The sequence below is a fragment of the Dicentrarchus labrax genome, unplaced genomic scaffold (assembly GCF_905237075.1).
Source record: "Dicentrarchus labrax unplaced genomic scaffold, dlabrax2021, whole genome shotgun sequence".
Taxonomy (NCBI): Eukaryota; Metazoa; Chordata; class Actinopteri; family Moronidae; genus Dicentrarchus; species Dicentrarchus labrax.
In genome coordinates, this window is record NW_026136713.1 from 7,792,922 (window position 1) to 7,817,237 (window position 24,316).

Here is a 24,316-nt window from a genome sequence, read left to right on the forward strand (position 1 = left end):
TGTGTGTGTGTGTGTGTGTGTGTGTTTATACCTTCAGTTGAGTGCGTGTGAGCTCCAGGCTGCGCAATCTGTGTTTACAGCTCTGAAGCTCAGTCTGGAGCTGCTCTGCCCGTGCAGCTCGCTCTCGGGCGCAGTCCAGCTCATCCCGCAGCGCACGCATGCCCCTCACCTCACCCTGCAGAGTACGGTTCTGCAGACACACACACACACACACACACACACACACACACACACACACACACATACATACATTCATATACCAGTGGGGATGAGGTCAAAAAAGGTTGTGAACAGAACTGGGATGTGCAGCAAAGCAAATGTTGACAAGGTATAATACAGGAAAAGGTGAGTGTGTGTGTGTGTGTGTGTGTGTGTGTGTACAGTACTTGAGAATGTAACGTCTTCACACGAATATAAAGAAAATGACAACATTTTCTACAAGATCTTATTTAAGGGTTAATATTCAGTCTAATTGAGGTTTCACAGCAGTGGATGAAATGAAGTAATTTACCTTCCACATTTTGTTGCAGCACCAAATGCCTGCAAATTTTGTGATTTGGGAACATTATTGGATGCTACAACAACATCTGCAAGTGTACACCGATCAGCCATAACAGTATGATCACCTGGGCACCCTGGTGGTTATAATGTTATGCAGCCCCATACCAACAAACTGTGATTTCTATCTTCTATTTACCTTTCTATCAACTTTTTAAGCAGTTTGAGCTACAGTAGCTCGTCTATTGGACGGACCAGCCTTCACACCCCACGTACACCAATGAGCCTTGGCCACTCATTACCCTGTCTCCAGTTCACCTCTCTTCCTTCCTTGAACCACTTTTGATAGGTACTGACCACTGCAGACTGGAAGCACCCCACAAGAGTTGCAGTTATAGAGATGATAACCCAGACCAAGTCGTCTAGCCATCATAATTTGGCCCTTGTCAAAGTCGCTCAAATCCTCACACTGCCCATTTTTCCTGCTTCTAACACATCAACTTTGAGGACAAAATGATCACTGGCTGCCTAATACATCCCACCCCCTGACAGGTGCCACGGTAATGAGATAATCAGTGTTATTCACTTCAGCTGTCAGTGGTCATAATGTTATGGTTGATCAGTGTATATTTGTGTATATTGAGTAAATTTAGCACTACTACAATGTAAATACACAAGTAATTTTGTTCTGGATTGTCTCTAAACTGTCCAGTACTTCTCCCAGTTGTTCTTCTGCACACATCTGTAGTTGGCTGCAATGTGTGTAGTCTAATTTCAGCTAAATACATAACCTAAGCGGATCAATTTACTGGCTATTAAAAGCCACCTGTGTTTTGTGCTGTTGGCTGTGCTGTATTTTTTTTTACACCTTATATACAGTCTATTAGAGCTGTTGCCAAACTAGTTAAGTTTTATGTGTGATAAAGACTTTCTGTGTATCCGAAGCAAAGCAGTCCTTCTCTTTGACAGTAAAAGTCTGTCTGTACCTCTTTCTGAAGTTTCTTCAACTGTTCTTCCATGGTTTGAATCTCCTGCGTGTAATCCAATATCTGATCACCTTTATCTTCCCTGAAAAACAAACAGAAAACCATCAACACCAAAAATGCAGTTAAACAATTCGTTAAAAGTTAGTTGCCAATATTTTTATTTTAATTAATACGTTAGCTAATAAAAAATAAGATTAGCGCAGATTACGTTTTGCTACAGAAAGAAATAATTGGCCAGCAGTGACCTTTATGATATAGTCTACATTTAATACACTCGGATTATAGCAGTGAGTACCTGATTTGTTCCTTACTCGTTGCTGAGTAACAACTCAAGCTTTTGTGTGTGACAAAATCATTTGCACATTTTTCATGTTGACCTTTATCGCAACTTTTCTAAAGGTTCTTTTAAGTTTTTCCATCACACACACACACATTCACACACGCACACACATGCACGCACGCACGCACACACTCACAGTTGTTGTTTAAGGCGGCGAAGTTTGGCCTTGCTGTCTGCCAGCTGGAGAGCCAGACCTTGGGGTGGCTCCTCGCTGCGACCACCCAGGGGCAACGTGGTTGAGTCAGCCTGGACCTCCCGCTCCCGACACAACTCTGCCATCCTCTGGGAGAGAGAGGGAGAGAGAGATGGGGCAAAAGATGTGGCAAGGGACAAAGAGGACGGAAGAAGAGAAAGATTTGGAGAGAGAAGGAAAAACATGCAAGATAAAGTATTACAGGAACAAAGAAACAGACATTAACAAGTGACTCAAAACTGGAAACCCTTTAACAGACAGTTTGGTATAGTGAGTAATGATGTCTGTTAATTTGCACTGACTGCAGGTACGATGTCATTATAGTCTTTGTACACCTCTTGGGTTTTAAACAATTTGTTGTTCTACAAAATTAATGTAAAACAACTTTTTTTAATTTGTGATTTAGCCTCTGTGGTCTATGTGACACTTTGTGTTTTTATGTGGCTACACAATTAAAAGACAGAAGATCAATGCGAACCCTTGTTTCTTCAGGGCTTATTTGAGTCAGTGGAAATCATTTGATCAAAATTTAATATCTCATGCTACTCTAATCTCATATTAAGCTTGTAGCTAAAGGTTCAGAATATTATTCACTATTCAAAACAGGTAACAGATCTCAGTGTTACCTCGGTAGATTTAAGCATGCAAGACAGAGTCAAATTAAGAAACCAAGTTAATATATGAGGTAATAACACAGGTCTTCATGCTTTAAAAACAAAAAAATGACCTTTCTCATCATAGTATTTCTCAAAATCCTTTCACTGTAGTCTTTTTTTCAGACAATGGAAAGGGAGCAACTCCAGACCACTGACATACACCCTTTTTTATTTTTTTCATTAAAAAAAAAAAGCTATTCACATTAACCTCAAATCCCACAGTATACTGGTGATTTCTGAAATCCAATCTCTTCTACAGCCTACTCAGTTGAGATACCATTTTAATATCAGGCAGAACTGCAACTATGAGTGGTGAATAGCTACAAACTGAATATGAGATGTGAGCAGCATAAGATATAAAATGTTGATCAAATATGTGACTCAATTAAGCCCTGATGAAACAAGTGCTGTACTTACTTATGCATGTCCTAATTTCCAGTTAATTAAATTTTATAACTTCATAAAAACTGAATAGAATTTTCTTATTATCATGTGGGTGTTATGGAAAACATTGGAGAGGTTTTTATGCATCAGAGCTCCCCAGCGGGAATGTACTATATGGTATGTGTCTTAAACCACAAACGACTTGTGTTAAAATCATTTAAGGCACAAATAACATCTGTAAAAATGTGATGCACAGACGGCATTGTAGTTGCAGCCGTACATGGGTCTGACTCCATCTGTCTGAGCAGATGTAAATCATATACATGTATGTAAAGTGTGCAACAGTTTAATGTCTCTCTGTGTCCAATTAAGCAATTTCCAATCAGCTGTATTATTCAATAAGTCAGGGATGGTTGCACTGATTATAGCTTATGTTCCCAGTGATTCTATGATTTTAAAGAACATTTCGACATTTTGGGAAGTACAAATTTGCTTTCTTGCCCAGATTTAGATGAGAATATTGATATAACTATTCTATCTATATAAAGCTACAGCTACCTGTTAGCTTAGCTTAGCACAAAGATTGGAAACAGGGGGAAACAGCTAGCTTAGTTAAAATCCGTCTACAAGCACTTCTATAGTTCATTTATTAAAACGCAATCAAATCTAATTTGATTACTCTGGATTTTGTTACCTTTGGACAGAGCCGGGCTAGCTGCACAAAATTGCATGACTGTGCAGAATACACAGGGATTGGTTGAATTTGCGTTAATTATTGTGATCGCAACATCACAACTTGCTGGAGGGACTGCTTTATGCTAAGCTAAGCTAACCGGCTCATGGCTGTAGTATCATATTTAAGCAAAGACGTGAGAGTGGTAATAATGTTCTCATCTAACTCTTGGAAAGAAAGCAAATAAAGACATTTTCCAGAATGTCAAACTATTCCTTTAAGTGTGTGCATGTATACCTCCAGGTGTGTGTCTCTCTGTGCCAGCAGGCTTTGGATCTGTTTGGCCATGGAGCTGAACACCAGCTGTAAGTCTGCACCTTCAACCTCTACCAGCTCCTCCCACTGAAGCGGCAGCACCACACGAGGATCCTGAGTCACCTGCAGCAAGGACAGTTTCTCAAGTCTCTATGATAAGATCAATGTGTGTCTGGGAAACCTGATACAAAATGGCAGATTGGGGGGATAAACAATCCAGACAGCAGTGTGAAGGCTGTGGGAATACAAAGCAGAGATGCATCTGTTTACAGAAGGGGGTGAAAGAAACCTCATAGTTGTTAGGGAATGTATCTTCCTAATGTGTGTCCAAAAATGAATGACTAATGCATGCAAAACTAATGATCATGTAGACAGGTTTGAAATGTCCTCAGGTGGAAGGCATATGAACAGCAAGCAGGGGGTGCATGCATCCACACAGGAAGAGCACCTCTCACCTCTATGATTTATGAGGCTGAAGAACCTGGCACGAAAAAGGCTGGTGGGCAACATGCTGTTACTGTAATTCAGACACGCTGGTATGCAACATGCTGTTTTTGTAATGCTGGCAATTATTCACGGGGGGTATTCTTAAAAGAGTACAATTTGGCATTTAGACTTTATTGGAGAGGAAAGCGGAGAATGACAGAGAAGAGATGAAGGAGAGAGGATGATGTGACAGAGGTGGAGGTGGAGAGGTGGACATGAGGGGTGGAGGATCCATCCTACGGTGGCAGCAAGGGGCACCCAGAGGTCCTTCAAAGGCTGCCAGCAGAATAACAAGTAGCTAATTTTCACACTCACTTGAAGCCCCAGTCGAAGGATAATAGGTTCGCTCTCTCTGTCTGCAGGCCAGACAGTGAAGAAATTCTTTGCTAAATCATATTTAGGAATAGAAATCCTTTTAGAAGTGTCTTAGCTCACACTGACGGCCAGTCTGTGAATGCCTTTTGGGGGATTCTTGATTTGATTAATACTTGAACGTACCTGCTGGATACAGCTGGCAATGGCTGCCTGGGTCTCAATGTCCAGAGACTGGATCTGCTGAATGAACGTCTCCTTCTTCTCACACTGCAGACACAGAGGGATGACATGGAGCCAGGTGTGTGTGTGTGTGTGTGTGTGTGTGTGTGTGTGTGTGTTAAATATAATGATAACAACAAACTGAAAATTTATCTGCAACTATTTTGATAATTGAATAATTATCTACAGTAATTTTTCAATGGAAAATGCCAAATTTGAACCCTTGTTCCTGCTTTTCTTCTTCTCTTTGTAACCAAAATATTTTCTTGTCCTCTGAGAAATTATGATCGGCATTGTCTTTTACAAATCCTTGAACTACCCAGGTGCCCCCGTACAATACATTAAAAGAAATAATAGCTTTCTTTAAAGGTTAGCAATGCTGATCCACCTAAAATAAATTCATTACTCTGGGATTTGAAGAAAAGTTTTTATTCACAATTGCCTAACTCCTTTTTTACACCCTGACAAGAATGAATTATCAGCCCTCAGCCTGTGATGCTCATTGCTTACCAGACAACAAAATTACTTTTTGATGGATGGAAAGTGGAGAAACAACTTCGCTATTTAGATCATTATCATCATAAAAAGTTACATTGACCTGAGGGTGGTGCCAGAGAAAAGTCTGTGTTGTTAACTAAATGTTAACTAAACTGTGTCAGGACAAGCTTTAAACTGTCAGACTCATTAATAATAATAATAATAATAATAATAATAATAATAATAATAATAATAATAATAAAAATAATAATAATACATTTTACTTATAACCTCAGCCATAAAGGGAAGTTTAGATATTGGACAGACGTTATCTAAAACTGGAACTTGTGGGACTATGGCAGATTTAAAATATTCAGGCACTTGACCAGAAGTAAGTTTTAATTGATTATCATTAGAATAAATGAACAGATTGACTGAAATATCTTTTTAAAAAGTGAGTTGGACGACAGTCCAGGGAACAGGAAGATGTGATATAAGTAGTGACAGATTTAAATCCTACCAGGGTGCAGGTAATAACTCAGTTCCTACCAACCTGAACCTTATTTGAGAAAGAAATAAAACCTTAATACACATATTAGTAGGTTAATGATGCCAATTAGCAAGTGAGCATGCTGAGTGAAACCCCAACGTGTAGCATGTTAGCGTAATAGAGCTACAGTACACTTTTATAGACACTTTTGTCCAAAGCAACTTACTGTATAATACATGTTATCATGACTCTGAGGCTGACGGGAATTTGTCCATTAGATTAAAGCCACAACTAAAAATGTTCAACATTTTCCCCCAGTAGTAATATTAAAAACATACAGGGTCTCTAAAAAGGGTTCAACCCCCTTAGAAGTTCTCATGTTTTATTGGTTTATGAGACTGAATCACAGTTCATTTAATCTGACTGAGATACTGGTGTGTTTATACTACTGCAAAGTGAAACTACTACAGGTTATCTTCATTTAACTAATTATGTTATTAACTATCTGCACTGGTGACTAGCATGGCCACAAATGTAAAATATTGCACCAGTACCAAATACTGGTTGTCGGCAGGTTAAGTAAAACAATACTTTGTGTGTGTCAGCATTGACCTTCAAAAGAAAGTGTGATGGTCATGTGAGTGTGTGATCACCTGCACAGCACATCCTAGTAAGAGCAGCAGCAGTCGCCTGAGCTCGTCCACGGCTGCCTCTGAGGACACAGAAATAACTGTCATCATCATCATCATTATCATCATCATCTCCACCTCCCTCCCACCACCACCGTCCTCCCTATCATTATCACCTTAATGTGACTCACAGATAGCAGAGATATGGACTCGTATATAAAGTATAATTACTTTCTTGCTGCTGAGAGACATCGCACTGATAGGATCATGTTGTTATCTTGTACCTGTTAGGGGGTCCTGCCCCAGTATGGCAACATTAGGGAGAGGCATCAATATCAACTGCTGCATGTCTTCCTGAAGAAAAGAATAAATGCGAAGAGTTAAGTGAATATAAATTCTCAAGAGATTGGCTGCCCCCCCGTCCTGTCTGTCTGCCCAAAGTGAGTCTGGATAAACAACAGAAAAACTTTCCACCAGCTTCCTGCAGTTTGTGGTGCAAACAAAGAGCTGATATCTGATAAGAGCAACTTTTCTTTTGTCCTCCCAGTTCAAGGAGGCTTTGCACACATTCAATTTAATATATTTCAGTGTACTCTCCAGAAGTAATAGAAACATTAAAGAAAGACCAGACAAATTAATACCAACCTTGTAACAAAACACAAAAGTGTTTCTATTGTTGCCCTCATGGTTAGAATATAATCATAATATGGGCAATGTGACAGCTACATACTGGGTCACAAAGGTCACAGCTGACGTCAAACACAACCACTGCCAACAACTACATACTTGAGGCTGACCCGTACATTATCATGGCCATCATTAGTGGCTGATTTTAGCTTGTCAGAGATGTATCAATATTGGTATGTTGCAGTATAAAAATGCCAGTATGATGACATTTAGTGAGAAACAGTGTCTCTATCCAACTGTAAAATGTCCAGCTATCTTGATCACAATTTGTTTATAGGGTGTGCTCGCTGTCTGGGAGTTTAATTTAGTTCATGTTAAAAAAAAACACAAATACAGTTCCCATGTAACATTTCAACATGTCAGGAAAAGCACAGGTGTGAATAATAAAATGAAAGATGCTGAATTCCATCACTTTCAAGGTCCTGCTATTGTGCGTGCTGGCTCACTGTCACACTCTCACTGTACTGGGACATTTCAATAGAGAAGAGCCATTATTAATGTTATTAGTAACACCTGTGCTTTTCCTTCTATGACTACTAAAAATGTCTTTGTGAAAAAGCTTCATTGGCCATCAATATTTTTTTTTCTAACTCTCAAAAATCCTGCCAAAGCTCTGGCTTACTCCCTTTTCTTAGTTCACTGCTTAATCTCAACTCCCAACAATCTACCAGAGAATCTGACAAACATACTTAAACCTGGCCAGGGTTAGACCAGATTTACTGGAGCTCAGGCTGAATTTTCACTCTTCTGTGGACCTGAGGCGTCATGCATAATATTTGGAGGGGGCACAGTTTCATAACTCAGTCTGAGCAGTTTTATCTTATCATGAACACAGTCAGTGTGGAAATACTGCCATCTAATATTATGGCACATTGATTCACATCTAGCAGATTTGGCAGCTAAACATGAATTCGATGAACTCCAGAATCCTTCAACAAAAATAGGTTCCAACATTAGTAATTCTGCTACACTAAATTCATACCATACTTATGTTATGTAACTTTAAAATAATGACATCAGACAGTGTAGGTGGCAGGGGTTAAAATTAGTCATCCTCAACATCTGTTGTGTTATAGTTTTAAATTATGAAGACAGTTGGCGAACAACTAGATACAAAATAGGATTCAGGCTCTAAAGGATGATTTTCTTCCTGGGCAACTATCATGTTCTTCCCAAATGATGTACAGATTTTTAAGCCTTCAACAGAATGCCTAAAAATCTCAACTGGCTTGAAAAATAGTGCATATAGCTGCTGTAAATAGGGAAAAATCACCCCCTGACCCCCTCTTACTAAGCCCTGAATGTTCACAACGTCTGGCTCCGTCCCTGGTTTCTAGCATGGCCCTGTGCTGCAAAGCATTAACAATGTGTTAAAGAATAAATGGGGTGACTCAGGACTAGCAGAAGGCCGACCAACACTGTGGTCAGCTTGTTTCAGCGAGTTGTAGTTTCTGCTTCAAGATCTTGGACAAATCTCCTGGCAGATTCAAAATGACGCTGAATAAAGAAGCTGGATGCCTCAGACATTCCGCCGTCCAGAAACCTGGCTCTACTGGCAACAGAAACAAGTATTTGTCATGCAGACCTGCAGTGCCTTGCTCCTCCTCGCCAGGCAGATGACTTCGCTGAAGGAATTTTAGCAAAGTCATCTGCCTGATACTTTATTAATTTACTTATTTGGTCTTAAACTCAGAAAAGACCAGAACAATCTCCCTGGTAATTAAAAATGGTTCTGTGAAAGAGCCACAAGCTGACGTTGGCTAGCTCCCTTCCCAACTGCTCTGAAAGCCTGTTCACATCCTCCTGCAATCCATCGATGCAAAATCCCCAGAGTACAAGCAAGCAAGTCACAATTACAGCTCTCTCTGCTGCTTACTGTAATTTATAAACTGTACAGTGAGAGAGGAAATGTACCAAGAGGCAGGCTCTCCCTTCAGCAACTCCATCGTGAGTGAGTTTGGCATCAGACGCATGTGCAGCCAACCTGAAGTTTCTGTTCCTTCAGGCCATGTAGGATATTAGCCACTGCAGCTTTGTGTTGGTCATTGTGCAGCTCATGGTTCATGATGCCAAACAGACTTCTGCAAGAGATTAGCCTTGAGAGAAATTATATAGAAGCTGCTTGTTGTCGTTGGCATGCTCACATCCTCTCTCTGGAGTTCCTCTCTGGCATCATACAGCCAAAAAACACACCGGGTGTTGTTGTTTTTTTTTCTAAAATCCCTCCAGTGCTATATTTTACACATCGTCGTTTGGTACAATTATATACCCTGCTTAAGTAAGAGATTAACAATATGAGTAATACATGGTGCAATCATCTGTGCTAGCTGTGATTTCCAGGACAATTCTTCTCAAGGTTAATTTCTAAAGGAAGTAGAACTTTTGCCAGTGACATTAGGATTTAGCCTTTATCCCTCAATGAGCCTGCCTCTGAATATAATCTAGTGTTGTTTACAGTTGTCCTGAATTTGTAATAACATTTTTCGTCAAGCTGCTGGCTGCAGTGGTGAACAGAATTAAAATCCATCTGCAACATTATCTTTTCTATCAATAATTCCACTTTATGTTTGGTTTGGTGCTGGTTTTGATTATCAATGCTTCTGTGGGCGGCCTCACTTTTCCTTTATCTGTTTTTTCCTTTATTTACATGCGCATCTGATTTAATCTGTGGATTTTTATGTTAATTCAAACATAATTTATTGGATGTTCAGTAGCCTTAAAAAATATCACGGTTTACTGAGGACAGAGATCTTTAAATGTTGGGGGGGGTCAATAAATTAGTAGGCAGGAGAAATTAACATTTAAAATCCCATTAGAAGGCTGGAAACTAAGTGTCTCCATTCAGAGGCATTAAAGGCTTTTAGATGGAACAGAAGAGAAGAGAACATAATAGAAAATTAATATAATAGGACTGAATATAATACAATACAAGCAGCACAGGATAGGACAAACAGAATAGAACAAAACGGAATATATTGGGATAGCAGAGTCAAGGAATAGTCCAGAATATTATCGAAGACAACAAACAACAAACATAAAATAATATCAATAGAATATTAATATAACAATAGTAGCAGAAAATAACATAATACAATAATACAAGTAGAAATAGAATATAAGAGAAACTTAAAGAACAGAATAGAGTACTAACTGTCACACAGAGCCTTCAGATGACACTAGAGTATAGATGAGTGTATAGTGTAAAAGAGATTTCAGCTTGTATCATCTACACAAATAGCTCAGTATTAGAGAAACTGAGGTCATAGCAGAGCAAATTAAACCTTGCCAAGCAGTAGACTGTTGCTGCGGTTTACACTCACCACACACACTGTTTGTGAATCTAACACACGCATAAACACATACACAGCAAAACAGTGTCAAAAAAAGACAGCGAGAAGTAAAACTGTGACCAACGTGGAACTAAACGTTCACAGCGACAGTGGAGCCTATTCTGAGTGCACCAGGTGAAATTCTAGTGTAACACCGACTGGTATGAGCTTCCCAATTATCGGCAGTGTTTTGCGCCGCTCTGAGCTTTCAAGGGACATTAGTGATTCACTGAAAATTAGGAAGTGAAACCTTGTAGACTCGTGTTCTTATGTTGTGTGACAAGCTAAGCATTGCATGTTCAGTCCACCTGACTAACGCTCGGGGAGGTGTTCTTTGCTGAGAACAGAAGCCCTTTGAATCATCCTCCGGGGAAAGAATTGTGTCATTTCCTCTAATGCCACAGGCGCCCACAATACACATAATGAAATGCATGATACTGCTTTTTGATAGACTTTTATTCACTTTCCTTCCTCAAGCCCCTAGCCACAAATTCAGCCCACCACTCCTCCACTTTTCTCACCCCATTTTCCTGATAATAAGCAGGGACAATTTTCTGTGTTTCATCTTCTCTTGCGTGCAAACGCTCCGTCACCCCCTGCATACACTTCAAACTTGCTACAATATCCTCTGGCGAAGTATTCATGTGTTGAGACTGACAGTTGAGTTTCATCTTGTCCTCTATTTTTACAACCTTACAGCTAGACAACTGCTCCTCCAGCCCTCCGCCATCACCCCCCTCTCCCTCGCCATTTGGTGTGGCCCTGAGTTATGTTTTAGAAGGATATTTCAGCGTTTTTACAAGACGTTTCTATTTATAATAAGTCATTTCAGTCCACTCACAACAAAAAAGCCATTACAAGAGTGTTTTTCAGAACTTTTTAGGCTAGAACTGCTAGAGAAAGTGAACAGGGCTATTCAAGACATTTTTCCAAAACACATCAGATGCAGCTCATTCCAGAGTCATTTCCAAATGATTGTGAGGTGTGTATAACTGTCTCACAGGTTTGCCTCAGTATTTCCTTTCTATGTAATGATTTGCCTCGCTGCTGAGAGGTTCTTGAGGTTTTAGGCCTACTTACAGATAAAAAACTACCACAAAGCTCAGAGGAATAGTTTACTTTCTGTATTTGCCTCTCACGTCGGTAGACTAGGAGCTAGGTTAAAGGTAGCAGCCAAACATAAAGACATAAAATAGGGAAACAGCTCACCTGCTCTGACCAAATGTAAAAAAAAAAACATTTGAAGCTCACTAATTAACACGTTACATCTCATTTTCTTAATCCCAACTAAAACTGAAGTGTAAACATGACAGGTTGTGGTATGATGGGGTGCTATTTCTTGCACTCTGACTTCAGGGACTCCAGGAAATTGCTTTTACACTTTGGTTTTTGTTCAGATAAAACCAAACAAAATATAATGTGTTGATTAGTGAGCTTTAAAGGTGTTGGTTGGTGGATTATGACAGTGTCAGTCTAACTGTTTCGTCCTGTGACCAGTCTTGTGTTAGCTTTAATGCTAAGCTAAGCTAACTGAATGCTAGATTTAACTTATAACTTGTTGAGCGGACGGACATGATGGTGAACTCTTTCCACTAGAGTTTAAAACTAGCATTTCTCCATCAAAGGGTTTAATATTTACAAATACAAAATTAGTCAACTATATTTAAAGTGTTAATTAAGTGTCTTTCTAGAAGAACAATACATAGCCTGCTTTAAAGCACACAACAACAGACACTGAGCAACCTTAGCACTTTGGACCCGTGTTTATGTTTAACTGGTGAATTTAAGATTCCTAGCTAGCTGCTAACATTGTCCGCCATTTGGTGCTGCTCTGCTCAATGAGAGCACTGACAACCAAAACAATGAGCTAAAAGACACTAAAAAGCTTCAATTCGTGCTGTTCTCCTCAGCCCTGTAGTAAAATGTGATGACTCTCACTGGGCTCATCAGTACACGCGACACCTTTCATTACACATGGTCATAAAAAAACACTGATTACTGCAGCTTTAAAGCCAAATTAACATTTAATCTAACTAACTTTTCAGAGCTTTCATGGATAAGACACTGAGATGCAGGAAGAATAGTTTTCTTTTGATTGTAAATAGCTATGCATACAAAATTTGTATCTGTGCTAGATATGAATGCAGTTAAATAGATTAAAAGAGAAACTCTAGTTTCTCCATTGTGGTCACAAATTCTATGCGCGCCTAAACGGACTGAAAGTTCATTGTACATTCAACAGGTTTCAATCATTTCAAAGTGGAAATATTTTAAACTGTTAAGAAACCCTGTGCATGCTCTATTGACTCCCAGGCCCTCACTCATTATAATCTGATTCAACACCTCAATCTCTCCCCCCTGTGACCCTCCCCTACCTGGTAGAAGGCTCTGAGGTGTCGATTTAAAATAGAAAAGTTCTGGACTCTCAGCATGTGATCATCCCTCTCGCTGTTGTATAGCCGCTCCACCTTGGGGTTCGGGTCTCTGGAACGAACAGAGAAAAGACATAGCGGTAAATTTACTGCAGCTTGATCAAACAGCCCAGCACCACGTCTCTCCAGACGAGAAGTCTGTATGCAGTGGTGCATTTAAGCAGAGAGTGAATAACATTTTAATGAGCCTGAGAAGGAGGCAGTGAGAATCCACATGCAATTATTTGTTGAAATAACGTGGCTTAGGTCAGACCAAATTAATCAGCTGTTCCCAAAAACACTGACAAAGATCTTGTCTTACCAGTTGAGAGAGAAAAGGTTTTATCTTGCTGAGATTTGAACATGAAGGTAATGAATTAATTAAAGATGACTTACAGGCTGGCACATATGCAGAAACCCATTTCATGATTCACTGGAAATTTGTGGCATATATGAATGGGTCATACATTTATGCCATTCTTTTACACAGGCTGCTGAACAATGTGAGGTTACAAAAGGGAATGTGATGAATGTTACATAAAGAAAGATATTTTATGGCATTGTGTGCTTTATTAGACAGTGACAGCGTCAGAGATGGACAGGAAAGAGAGAGAGAGGGGATGACATGCAGCAAAGGAATCAAACCCAGGTCACTGTGGCAAGGACTCACAGGACTTGATATATGGGGCATGCGCTCTACAAGGGGAACTCACGGGGCACCGCGTTACATCAAATTTTATATACAAATCTACAGCCGTGCTAGCAACTCTGTGAGGCTGTACTTGAGCTAAATGCTAATCCTAGTATGCTTAATAAGGTATAGTGTTCACCATGTTAGTTAAGCACGCTGGCATACCTAACATTTGCTATTTAGCAATAAAGTGGATGTGGATTTGGTCATAAAATAAAGAATTGGACAAATAAAAAGGGATTACATGTCAGGAGATCACCTCTAACAATATACGCTGTATATTATTATTCTTTAAGTGTCTACTACTAAGTCTGCATGATTGCTGTCATCGTTGTATGGCCTGAACTGAACCGTGAATGTCTGTATAAAACTTTATGGCAAGCCATCAAATAGTTGTGGAGATATTTCAGTCTGGACCAAAGTGGCGGGCCGAGCGTCAGACTGACATCCTTAGAGCCGTCATACTTACCTATTTCAAAGCTTTTTAAGGGTTCTTCACTCAAAAATGGGCCTTTTAGGATAATTGGTTGTGGGCCCATTTCCACATTTAACTTATTAATAAAAGCCAAGGCCAGTTTTTGCAACTTACTGTGACGCTAAACAGCTATAGTTTTTCTACATTACATTTTTCCATAAATAGCTGAAAATTAGTACTAAAGGGTTTTATTTCTTTATTTATTATGTCAGATTGCCTGGGAAATGCTTCACATGTTCACATTACTTCTTATCTTCTCTTGTCTAGTGATCACTTCTACTGCAGCAAAGCAATGAAGCAAGAAAATCTTAATCAATCTTACATGACCCTCATGACCTCATTGAGGAAAATCCCATTGGTCAGCCTCATGTAGCGATCCCGGGCACTCTGGGACATTGAGTTTACTTCCATGTATTGGCTGTAGAGCGGGACGCCGTCCTCCTTCTCCACCATCTTCTCAAACAGCTGAACCTGAAAGAGAGAGGGAGGGATAATGTAGTATGTGCGGGTACCAGGAGGTAGACAAAGACGAGGAAGACAGAGCCAGGAGCAGAAAGTAGGTACAGAGAGACAGAGAGAGACAAGGAGGGAGATGGAGAGGTGCAAACATTTTCACACAGGAAGCCACTTGAGTCGGTGCACCTGTCTGGACAGGTGGGATCTGTGCTCTCACACTGGGAAGCACTTCACAGTGACAGGCAGCCAAGCAGGACCGTGGCCAAGGTCTCTCTCACTGCTAAGAGGAGCTGTGCCAATGCAAACTGCAATATAATGAGGTTTATTCCCACCTGCACCTTCTAAAAAACTGCACTGTCGGTAAACAGAGTAACAAGCTCGAGTTGGTTCAGCTGACAAGGTGAGGCAGAGCAGCTCGAGACCCTGTGCGACAGCGGCAGAGAGCGGTTACAGTGGATGTCCTTCAGCATATGTGAAGCAGGGTGACAGCTCACGTGACAGTGAAGCCCCCTTGAGCAAATATTAAAAGTCTGCCAGCTGCAGGCATACTGTTGAACTTGACCTCTGACCCCACCTTTGGTGGAGGGCAACAATAAAGAGATTACGCCTCCAAGGTTCAGCGCTGTATGACGTTATATCGTAAATACTGTTCATTGACCAGAAGGAGAGAAAAAAAAACATCCCCTTGGGCTGATTGGTTGCCCATGTGGAAACCCCAGCTGGAAATTCAGTCTGTTACAAACACACCAGATTTTAGTGACTATATTCTCTTGAATATATAGTACATAGGTTTGTAGCTATTATTTTCAGAGACAGCCCAAGGACACGGAAGTTTCAAGGCTAGGAGAGAAAAAAAAGCTGGTCATTAAAAGGCAAGGGAAGCTGCCAAAAGGAGAAGTGTTTGTTTTGCTGCACACAATAGCAAAAAGTGGTTGGCCTATCTAGGCTGTTTTTCTTACTGTTTTTTAGCTCCTTCTTTTATATTTATTTGAGTAAATGGAGCTGGAAAGTAGACTTCTGTAAAAAGGTATGTCCTAAGTACTCGTGACTGGAAATAATGTAGGTTTACAGCGGAACTGGTCTCTGTCGGAAGTGAATCTCTAAACTTACACACTTTCTACACAATCAGTTTTATTCTCCCCTCTCTTTCTCTAGAAATGATGACCTTTTCTCTAACTGAGAGTGATAAATGATAAATGACGTACCCATTGCACCAACGCACTTTCCATGAATTCCTCTATTATCTCCATAATGTTAGAGTCCATTGTTGTGCTAAGAGACCTGTGAAACACTACACACAAGACCGCTAATTAAAAAGTATTATCAACGCTATGGATGTAATGAATCAAAGAGAGAGAATCCATCTTGTGTCAAGTGAAGTAGTTTGACATTTCTGCGGCCCTTCCCCTCCCTCCACCCCTCTGTCTCTTCCTCTCTCTGACTGTGTGTCAGTTAGTTTCATTGCAAAACCACACCGCAATTTTCAAAACGCACATGTCGAGTTTTTTTTTTTTTTTTTTGCTTCTTCTGAGCCGACACTGTCACACGCCCTCCACACGTCGGCTAACGAGAGAGAGAGAGATATATATCTACACAAATTACAGGAGTAAAAACATACATAAATTGGGTTTTATGTGCAGAGATAATGGACTTGGATGTTCCTATGACAACAGTTTTTATACTTGACATATTTTTAATGCATGTCATTCATTTATGTATAGCTGTATGGAAATGCCTTTTACTTAACAACATAATTCAAAAACATGTTGTTTGCACAGCCTATGTTAATTACATTTTAGGTCATTTGCATAAGAAACCCACTCAGCGCCCTCAATAACTTTGTTATTATTGCCATTATTAAAGTTGTCAGAGCTGTGGGGTTGTCAGTCTCGCTGCATGTTGCTCATTGAAACATATTCAAACACTGTGCAACAGCGCACTCTGGTGGATTCAGATTAAAGTTCCTATTTGCCTATTTAGAAATGATGCATTACATCATTATTTCCATAACAAAATCACTGGGGGAAGTGTAACCAGGCAGCCCTACTTTTATTTTGGTGCTGCACTTCCTGTAAAGTAAACACTCGTTTATGGCAGTAAAGTCTTTATCATTTTATACAGACTCATTCTAGTTGGGACATGGGTTTATAATTGTATTTTATTATGAATGTAGTAGGTTTATAGTTGTATGTATTTGTGAACACAATAGATGTCCTCTTTCACTTAATTAAAATGTATGAGAACTGATTATTAAGCAATTCTGAGAGTTTGTGACTTGTGTATTCACTTTGTTTTAATTTACTATATCTCCTTGTTTTACTGTAATATGAATCAATTATTATAGGTATTATGTTGGGAGGATGTGACTAAGCCTGAAACCAAAAGTTTACTTCATCATCTTCTGCATATTGTGTTTTATAATTAAAGAGCTTGCTTAAAATAACGTATGTGCAAACTGTTACATGGAGGCTGATTGTTGCTTTTTTTCCTTTTGTTATTTAGTATGTAGGGTTTTTTTATCTTCTGTAGAACTGCAAAAAAAAATTCCCTTCTGGGACATGAAAAACAAAGTATATTTATGTCTTTCTGCAACCACTAAAAACATGTATACCTGCTTGTTATAAATAGAATAAAACATTCATTGACCTCATTCTGTGATAGTTTTTTATTTAAGAAGAATGAGCACACAATGGATATACCTGTAGCTAGGACAGATCACCATTTTATATTCCTTGCAAATAAAAAGCATTTAAAAACTGTTTTACTTTATAAAATAACCTCCAACATGTTGTATGAGTGTGCTGTTGAGCGTGTCCCGTGTGCTGTCAGTGTGTGCTGATACTGCTTGTGCAGCAGTTCTGGGATTAACTATTCCAGGATTATCAGATTGTTTCAGAGCTGCCAGAATAGACAAGATGACAGCTTCATATAGGGCACCACACTCACACGCACATATACACACAAACACACACACTTAATCCAACTCCCCTTGCTGAACTCAGATAACCGACACTCAGGGAATTCGCTTCTCTATGTAACATGGAGGCTACAAAAGGAAGCCGACTCTACTTAGCAGTTTAAAACTTCTACCTTTAATAAATATTTCATGTGCTTTGCCATTTTTAACAGTTTCATAAGCATTTCATTTCAGTTGAGTACAAACTCTACAGCTGGGAGATGAATAATACAAATGCAAATGGGATGAACATTGAGCATTATGTGACTGTACCAAATTTGAGCCAAATAACAAAATGTTTTAAACATGTGTCTGAACGCTACACCCATTTAAACTGAATGTACTCTCTTCTAGTTGCAACAAAAAGTACTACACATCTCCTGAACAGGTTCTCTGATGATTACATGTTCGTTAGGTCCTGCACTGAGGAGATGTTTATTTTGGTGTCTGTGCAGGATCTGACAAGAATCCCTACGTGTTGCCTTGGTTTGGCCATGTGGCTGCTGCATTGGTGGAGTGTAAATCAAGCCTAACATGTCAAAACCCAACCCAGGTATTCTACCCGCCACCAGCCAACTCACACAACCAAAAAAAAAACCACAGACACATCCCACCCATGCATCCCTTCCTCCTCAGCTCATATTTAAATATTTTCCCCGTCTAGCTGGCAGGAGTTGGGGAAGCAGCCTTCTCTGTGTCTGCAGACTCTTCGGCGTTGGGGTCAACCTGCCCGAACTGAAGTATGGCGAGGACTTTGGCTTTGACGTCTTCAAAGGTTTCCTTCACACCCTTCTCCAGGAGAAAACCCTCACTGTCGCCCTCCGGGTCCTCCAGAGCCATGGCTCCTTCCACGGCGGTCTGCAGGTACCGCAGGCTCAGAATCACTGACATCTGGACAGAAAGACACAATAAAGATGCTGTAAAAACTGCATCCAAAATCATCATGCAGTATTTGTCACAAAAAGGCTTGATGGGCTCACAAAAATTGATCCATCTGAAGAGAAGCAACCGTTTTGTTACATTAGTTCATCATGTTATGTCACAGATTTATTATCACAGTAACCATAAAAAGGAACTCAATAACCTGAATAACTAAGCTATGAAGCATGCACATATTTGCACACACTCTATTTGTCTTGTAACACTATGTGTATGTTGCTATTCGGCGTGTACTGTGTGAGCAACTTCAACAACTATAAAGATATTTTCTAATTGTGATTCTACTTCAGTAGTGATGCTGATTCATTCTGACCGTGGATCATTCAAAATGATTATATCAATAATTAAGTTTTACTGCGTGCATGAAGATGAGATAGAAAGTCAATTTGAGTTCATATTAAAAGCATTCACACTTTTTTGGAATAATGGCTTATGGACTGTATGAAAATGATTGTGTGTGTTAGGTAGTCTGTCTTTTTTTGGGGGGGGGGGTCTGCACTGACATCCAAACAATGAGAAGCAAACATTTCTGAGGTCCAAATACAGCAAAAATAAATTAGTTAGGACACAGTCAGTGCAACATAAGAGAATAACATTCAGCAACCTTTCATTTCATGCTTCCTGTTTTCTCTTTTATTTGTTCTTGGGCTACATGGTTCAAAGCAGGTTTGGGCTTTGGCTTGAAAGCCAGACATGATCTAGGGCTCAACTTGGGACCTTGTTAACTCTTCACATGGCAGCCATCTAGCCTCTTCATGATGGACTAGAAAAACACCATACTGAGCTGCTGCATTTAAAAATATAGATTGTTTGATCAGCTGTAGGTAGTGTGTAATGGTGCACTGTTAAACATGTGTATGAGCCTGAGGTCTTGTTTGTTATTTTAAGAGAATGACCCATCAATACTGTTATTTGGCAAAGTAGTGAAAGGGCATGTGCATTGATTAAAAGACAGAAATCAATGTGTGTCAGTGAGGTTTGCTTTCTGTCAGTTGTCATGGCAGTCTGTGTGACACAAATATCCTTTAAAATAATGGATATTTTTATATTTGTGTGAGTGTGTGAGTGTGTGAGTGTGTCAGCATATTCAGTTAAAAACAAAATCACACAAATTAACTCTCTGTGCATTGGAGAAATACTGATCATCGTGTTTTTCCTGAATTTTAACCCAATTACATAATAACTGAAGTGTTTATCGTGCATCCCACCTGTATTAAGATGACTGACAGCACACCAGGACCAGTTGAATTCATCAAGTCCATGTAGTAGTCAATCAGAGCCTGCCTACAGCCGCGGTTGTGCAGGTTGAGTTCCTCTGCTTGGTAATCATAGCTGAAGTGGGCAGTGTTGTCTGTCAGGTGGTACTGCAGGCATGGGCGAGGGGACGCAGGGTTACAGCAGCTGAAAGGAACGCCATCCAACAGGAAACGTCCGTCCACGTTACTCCGGATACGACTGGAGACAGAAGAGGGAAGGTTGGTGAGAAAACAGATGGAAACAGATCAGAAATGAGGAAGGAAGAGAAGGTAGAGGGGGCATTCATTTTATTGGAGGAAAGCACAGAAACTGTTATTTTCAGGTAAGTTAACGGCCTGATTTTCAGCTCAATACACACTTAACATTATTGAGAATGAGCAGTGCCTCTATACAAGTGTCATCATGTCATAACCTTTCTGTTTATTCATTCCTTTTTCACTTATTTCATCTTTGACCAACCTTTCTCTGCATGCTTTAACCTTTCCATCTATTTCTGTCACTCTCTTCTAAAGTAAAGGCCAGATCTATTTTTAATGCAGTCTTCCTCTACCTTCACATCATTCTTTTTCTCCTGGCGTCCCTCCATCCTTCCTCTATAACATATTGTTGACCTTTAAGAATGTGAATCTACTTATCTGTCATTCATCTAGACCTCTATTTCCTTCTCTTCTCTTTCCTGTGCTGACTCCATCTGTCTAGTTTCCTCTCTTTATAGCTCGTCATCTCATCTCCCTGCATCTCATAATCTGATCATCCCTGTATCGTGATTCACTCACTCCTTGACATCTTTGGAGGTGAAGTCCAGGTATCTATTGCTGACCCACTGAACTTCAAACCAATCCTTGAAGTTGTTGTTCCCACAACAGCGAAACTCCATCTGCAGACGATCAATGGTCTCTTTCTGAAAACAGCGGCCTGGCACGTCTGTGTCCTTGTAGAACCGAATACCATTCCTCAGGCCCACCTGACAGTGGAGAGAGAATGAAAGCGAAAGAAGGGGTGGGGGGATGTTTTATCTGATAGATGAAAATGCAGCAGTTTTCAGTCTAATTTGAAACATATTTTAATTAAATGATGACAAAACTGATTTGAAAACTCTCCATTTTGAGGGATTTTTCTGGTTTCAGTGCAACATTTAAACAAGAGTGAGAGCTCAAATATTACACTACATTGTTGTTGTTAACTGTTTTTTGTTCTGTTCCTTAAATACTGATAAATGTAAACGTTCTATTCTTATTTGCACCCATTGCTCATTTGCAGGAATATAGTATAACTCTTCTCTCTAGCCCAAACCCCCAAACGCTTTCATTTCAGAGAGTTCACTGTTTCCTTCAGGCACAGTAACTCAGAGGGAGAGCAGGTTTCATCTTGTGTTTTGCTTGATGATCTGGAAGCCCCATCCTGTTATGACACAGCTCTTTTTACCATAACTCTGACACCTACTCTACCCCTTTGGCATGTCACCCTCTGATGATTACCCAGCCAAGTGACCCCACCTTCAGTGACTCTTCCAGGCGTCCTTGCAGGGCGTAACTGAGCACCACAACGGCGACCAGCAGAACACAGAGCAGTGCAGCCACAACAAACCAAGCCAGCAGGAGAACTTTCCAACGGGGGAAGCGGCTTGCATCCAAGGAGTCCTGACACACACGCGTGGCAACCCAGTTAGTGCCGATAGAGGCCAGGCCCACCATCATCAGGATGTTGGGCACCACATGGATCTCTGTGTTTTCCATCACCTCAAGAAAAGAAGGGCACAGTCAAAGATGAGCAGCTACAAGAGCAGCAGCCAACTGCAGGTCACTCTGTCATTTCCTCTACCCACTTTAGCAGGTAATAATCCTGCATTCAATTAGCCTTATCTATTATAAAAATGACCTTGGCTGCCAAGTGATTCAATTAACTGCTGATGTACTGGACGCAAAAGGCTATGGCAATATGATGACAAATTTAATTCATTGCCCTGGTTACAGCAAAAGTCGATTCAGGATTGGGTTTATTATTGGCTTAGTCAACCATAAAGAACCTTTGCTCCTTTGTTGTTTTGTAATTATCATCATTGAAACACTCACCCCTAATCTGCCACCTATCTATCCTCCCAACTGTGGTTTGAGACAAATAATCTTTGCCGCAGAATGCTCATTGAAAAGAAATTATTTCCGCTCCAGGTGGAGTAATCAGTTTTGATAATTATCTGTAGAAGTTAAGTAAGTAAAGCAAAAATGTTACATTTGTCTAACAGGTATAAAAGAGGATTCAGCTCTTGTGAATCATTCTGTAAGATCCTTCCTGACACTCAATAACACTTTGCAACACAACTAAGAGGTTGTGGAATCTGGTTCTCTCAGTGGATATCAATAAATATCTGCAGGCATGTGTTCATGGCCTGCAGCTTTCCTGTGCAGCCCACTGGATATCAATGCAACCAACGTATCCAAATCAATCGGTGATCAATCCAATCCAATGACTGGTTGGCTTAAACAATTACACCAGTCTTGTATAGGTCATGACCTTCACCTGCTGGTCATGTTACCTAAATTCAATACACATATATTCGCCCCAATGACTTTGAACACACTGTATCCTTATGACTTAACATGTGTGAGTGTCACCATGTTTATGTTTACACAAGTATTTTGTGTGCTGCGTGTTTGTATTTGTGGTTTAAGCTGTAGAGCTAAGTTTGAATAAAAGTCACTGATAAGCAGCAGCACAACAAACTGAGTAAACAACCACGAGCAAAGCAGAAAGTCTGAGCATATAAACCTATGTTTGTGTAATTCATGTCATTGTTTTTAGACTTTGCCCTCTAGTCTTTAAGCTAACATTGCATTAATATGTGTGTGTTTGTGTGTATGTGGGTATATTCCCCTTCCCTCTCTACCTCGGCCCTACGGATCATCTCTGTCTTAAGGTAAACACCCAGACAAAAGACGAAGGTCCCGCACATCACTGCCAGCCAGGACATCAGCCACAGGCCCTGGGCCAGACGCACCCGCCGCTGCTGGGTGAACTTCATCTTCAACAGCACCATGGTTCTCTACCATACACCGATCAACACAAGGATGGGAGAGAAAAGTAAGAGACGGGTAATGAGCAGGATAGAAGAGGAAGGAGTTCAGTAAATTCTAGTCAGAATGGACAATGAATCCAGATGAGGTCAACTGCATGAAAAGTGACAAACCCTACAGAGGTCAGAAGAGGGTGGTTTCAATGTTGCAGAAACACAGTGGTCAGTGCAGGCCTTGCTCTTGTTGTTTGATGAGTTATTAGCAGGTTGAGCTCATCTAAGTTGTTCCAGGTGGAGGGGATAAGCAGGTAGATCCCTTAGATGGTAAAGGACACAGTCGACCTCAGAGGATAATCCAAAAGCTTTCACTTGGATGTTGAAATTGTCCCAAAAAGATGTTTTATAATCCAAATCAGTGCAGCAGACCACGGGAAAATGGTCAAATATAGAATTATGAAAGAAAAGTGATATTCCTTATCCAGAGATGATAGATTTTCCCCTCAAGTTGATTGGTCACACCGCCACAGTCCCCCTTTCAAGCTGAAACCAACGCTTTGTTCCTCTTGACGTGATGTGGTCTTTTGATGGCGCCCCTCTGGGTCTGTTCATGTGCGGCGCCCCCCTAAACCGCTGTACCCATGGTTGGAGGACACAGAGACTGGCCAAAGTCGAGAGTTTGGAGCCGTAATCCCCCAACAGAGTCCCTGGGATCCTATTAAAGTCCAGGGGCCAATGGGAAAGCAGGCCAGTGTCTGATCAGCAAACTTGTTCTGATAGACACATAGTATGGGAGGGACTATTATGACAGGTGGACTTACCTGAAACCTCTCAGCACAGGTTGGGTTCTATGGAATCCTCACAGACAGAATAGATCTCATAGCTAGACACAGTTGATGCTAAATGTAGCAATACCATGAGATGATGAAATAAGCAAGAAAATGTAATTTATAATGCTGAATTTTTTATTATATAATAAGGCAAATATATCCAGTGAGAGGAGAGACGGATCAATTAAAACCAGGTTTGACTTAAAACACTGAGAAATGTCCAGTGTTGGAAGAACTACTAATCATTTATTTAAGTAAAAGTACCAATACCACAATGTAAAAAACATACTCCAAGTTAAAGTCCTGGACTCAAACTCCTACTTAAATCCAACTCAAAGATATGTTTTTCTTCTTGTTCCTACAGTGTGATGTTTGAGATTCACTGTGCAGAATGATGTCTGTGCAGAGTCTGACACTGGAAAGATGTTTTCACAATTATCTGCTGGAAGTGGAAATCAAATCAAAATCCGATTTTTAAGGGACGGGGGCCTACGAGTTTTATGAATAAATGCCTGAATTGTGTCTGTGTGTACGAGATATTTAACTCCTGAGTGCTGACTTGTGATGATTATGTGGATGAGGTTGATTTAGAAGTGTGGCAGAATGTGTTTTAGTTG

At 40.2% G+C, this 24,316-nt stretch overlaps 2 protein-coding genes across 2 annotated transcripts in view; both read right to left on the minus strand.

The window, feature by feature from the left end:
* The window catches only part of ccdc88b (coiled-coil domain containing 88B), a 44,532-nt gene extending 28,394 nt beyond the window's left edge, over window positions 1-16,138 (minus strand). Inside the window, exons 1-10 of the mRNA XM_051420482.1 lie at window positions 15,916-16,138; window positions 14,577-14,725; window positions 13,053-13,161; window positions 6,946-7,015; window positions 6,686-6,744; window positions 5,030-5,113; window positions 4,028-4,168; window positions 1,961-2,106; window positions 1,485-1,566; window positions 32-190 (exon numbers count right to left, since the gene is read on the minus strand). Coding sequence (XP_051276442.1) covers window positions 32-190; window positions 1,485-1,566; window positions 1,961-2,106; window positions 4,028-4,168; window positions 5,030-5,113; window positions 6,686-6,744; window positions 6,946-7,015; window positions 13,053-13,161; window positions 14,577-14,725; window positions 15,916-15,975 — 1,059 coding nt within the window. The 5' untranslated portion in view covers window positions 15,976-16,138. The remainder of the gene's footprint in view (window positions 1-31; window positions 191-1,484; window positions 1,567-1,960; window positions 2,107-4,027; window positions 4,169-5,029; window positions 5,114-6,685; window positions 6,745-6,945; window positions 7,016-13,052; window positions 13,162-14,576; window positions 14,726-15,915) is intronic.
* A 1,222-nt stretch (window positions 16,139-17,360) lies between these two features.
* On the minus strand, window positions 17,361-23,300 carry rom1b (retinal outer segment membrane protein 1b). The gene is made up of 6 exons (XM_051420917.1): window positions 23,052-23,300; window positions 22,747-22,902; window positions 21,359-21,601; window positions 20,639-20,826; window positions 19,814-20,060; window positions 17,361-18,557 (listed from the first exon to the last, which is right to left on the minus strand). Exons 2-6 carry the CDS (start codon window positions 22,894-22,896, stop codon window positions 18,327-18,329), a joined length of 1,059 nt encoding a protein of 352 aa, XP_051276877.1. The 5' UTR covers window positions 22,897-22,902; window positions 23,052-23,300; the 3' UTR covers window positions 17,361-18,326.
* Between the last annotated feature and the right edge of the window lie 1,016 nt (window positions 23,301-24,316).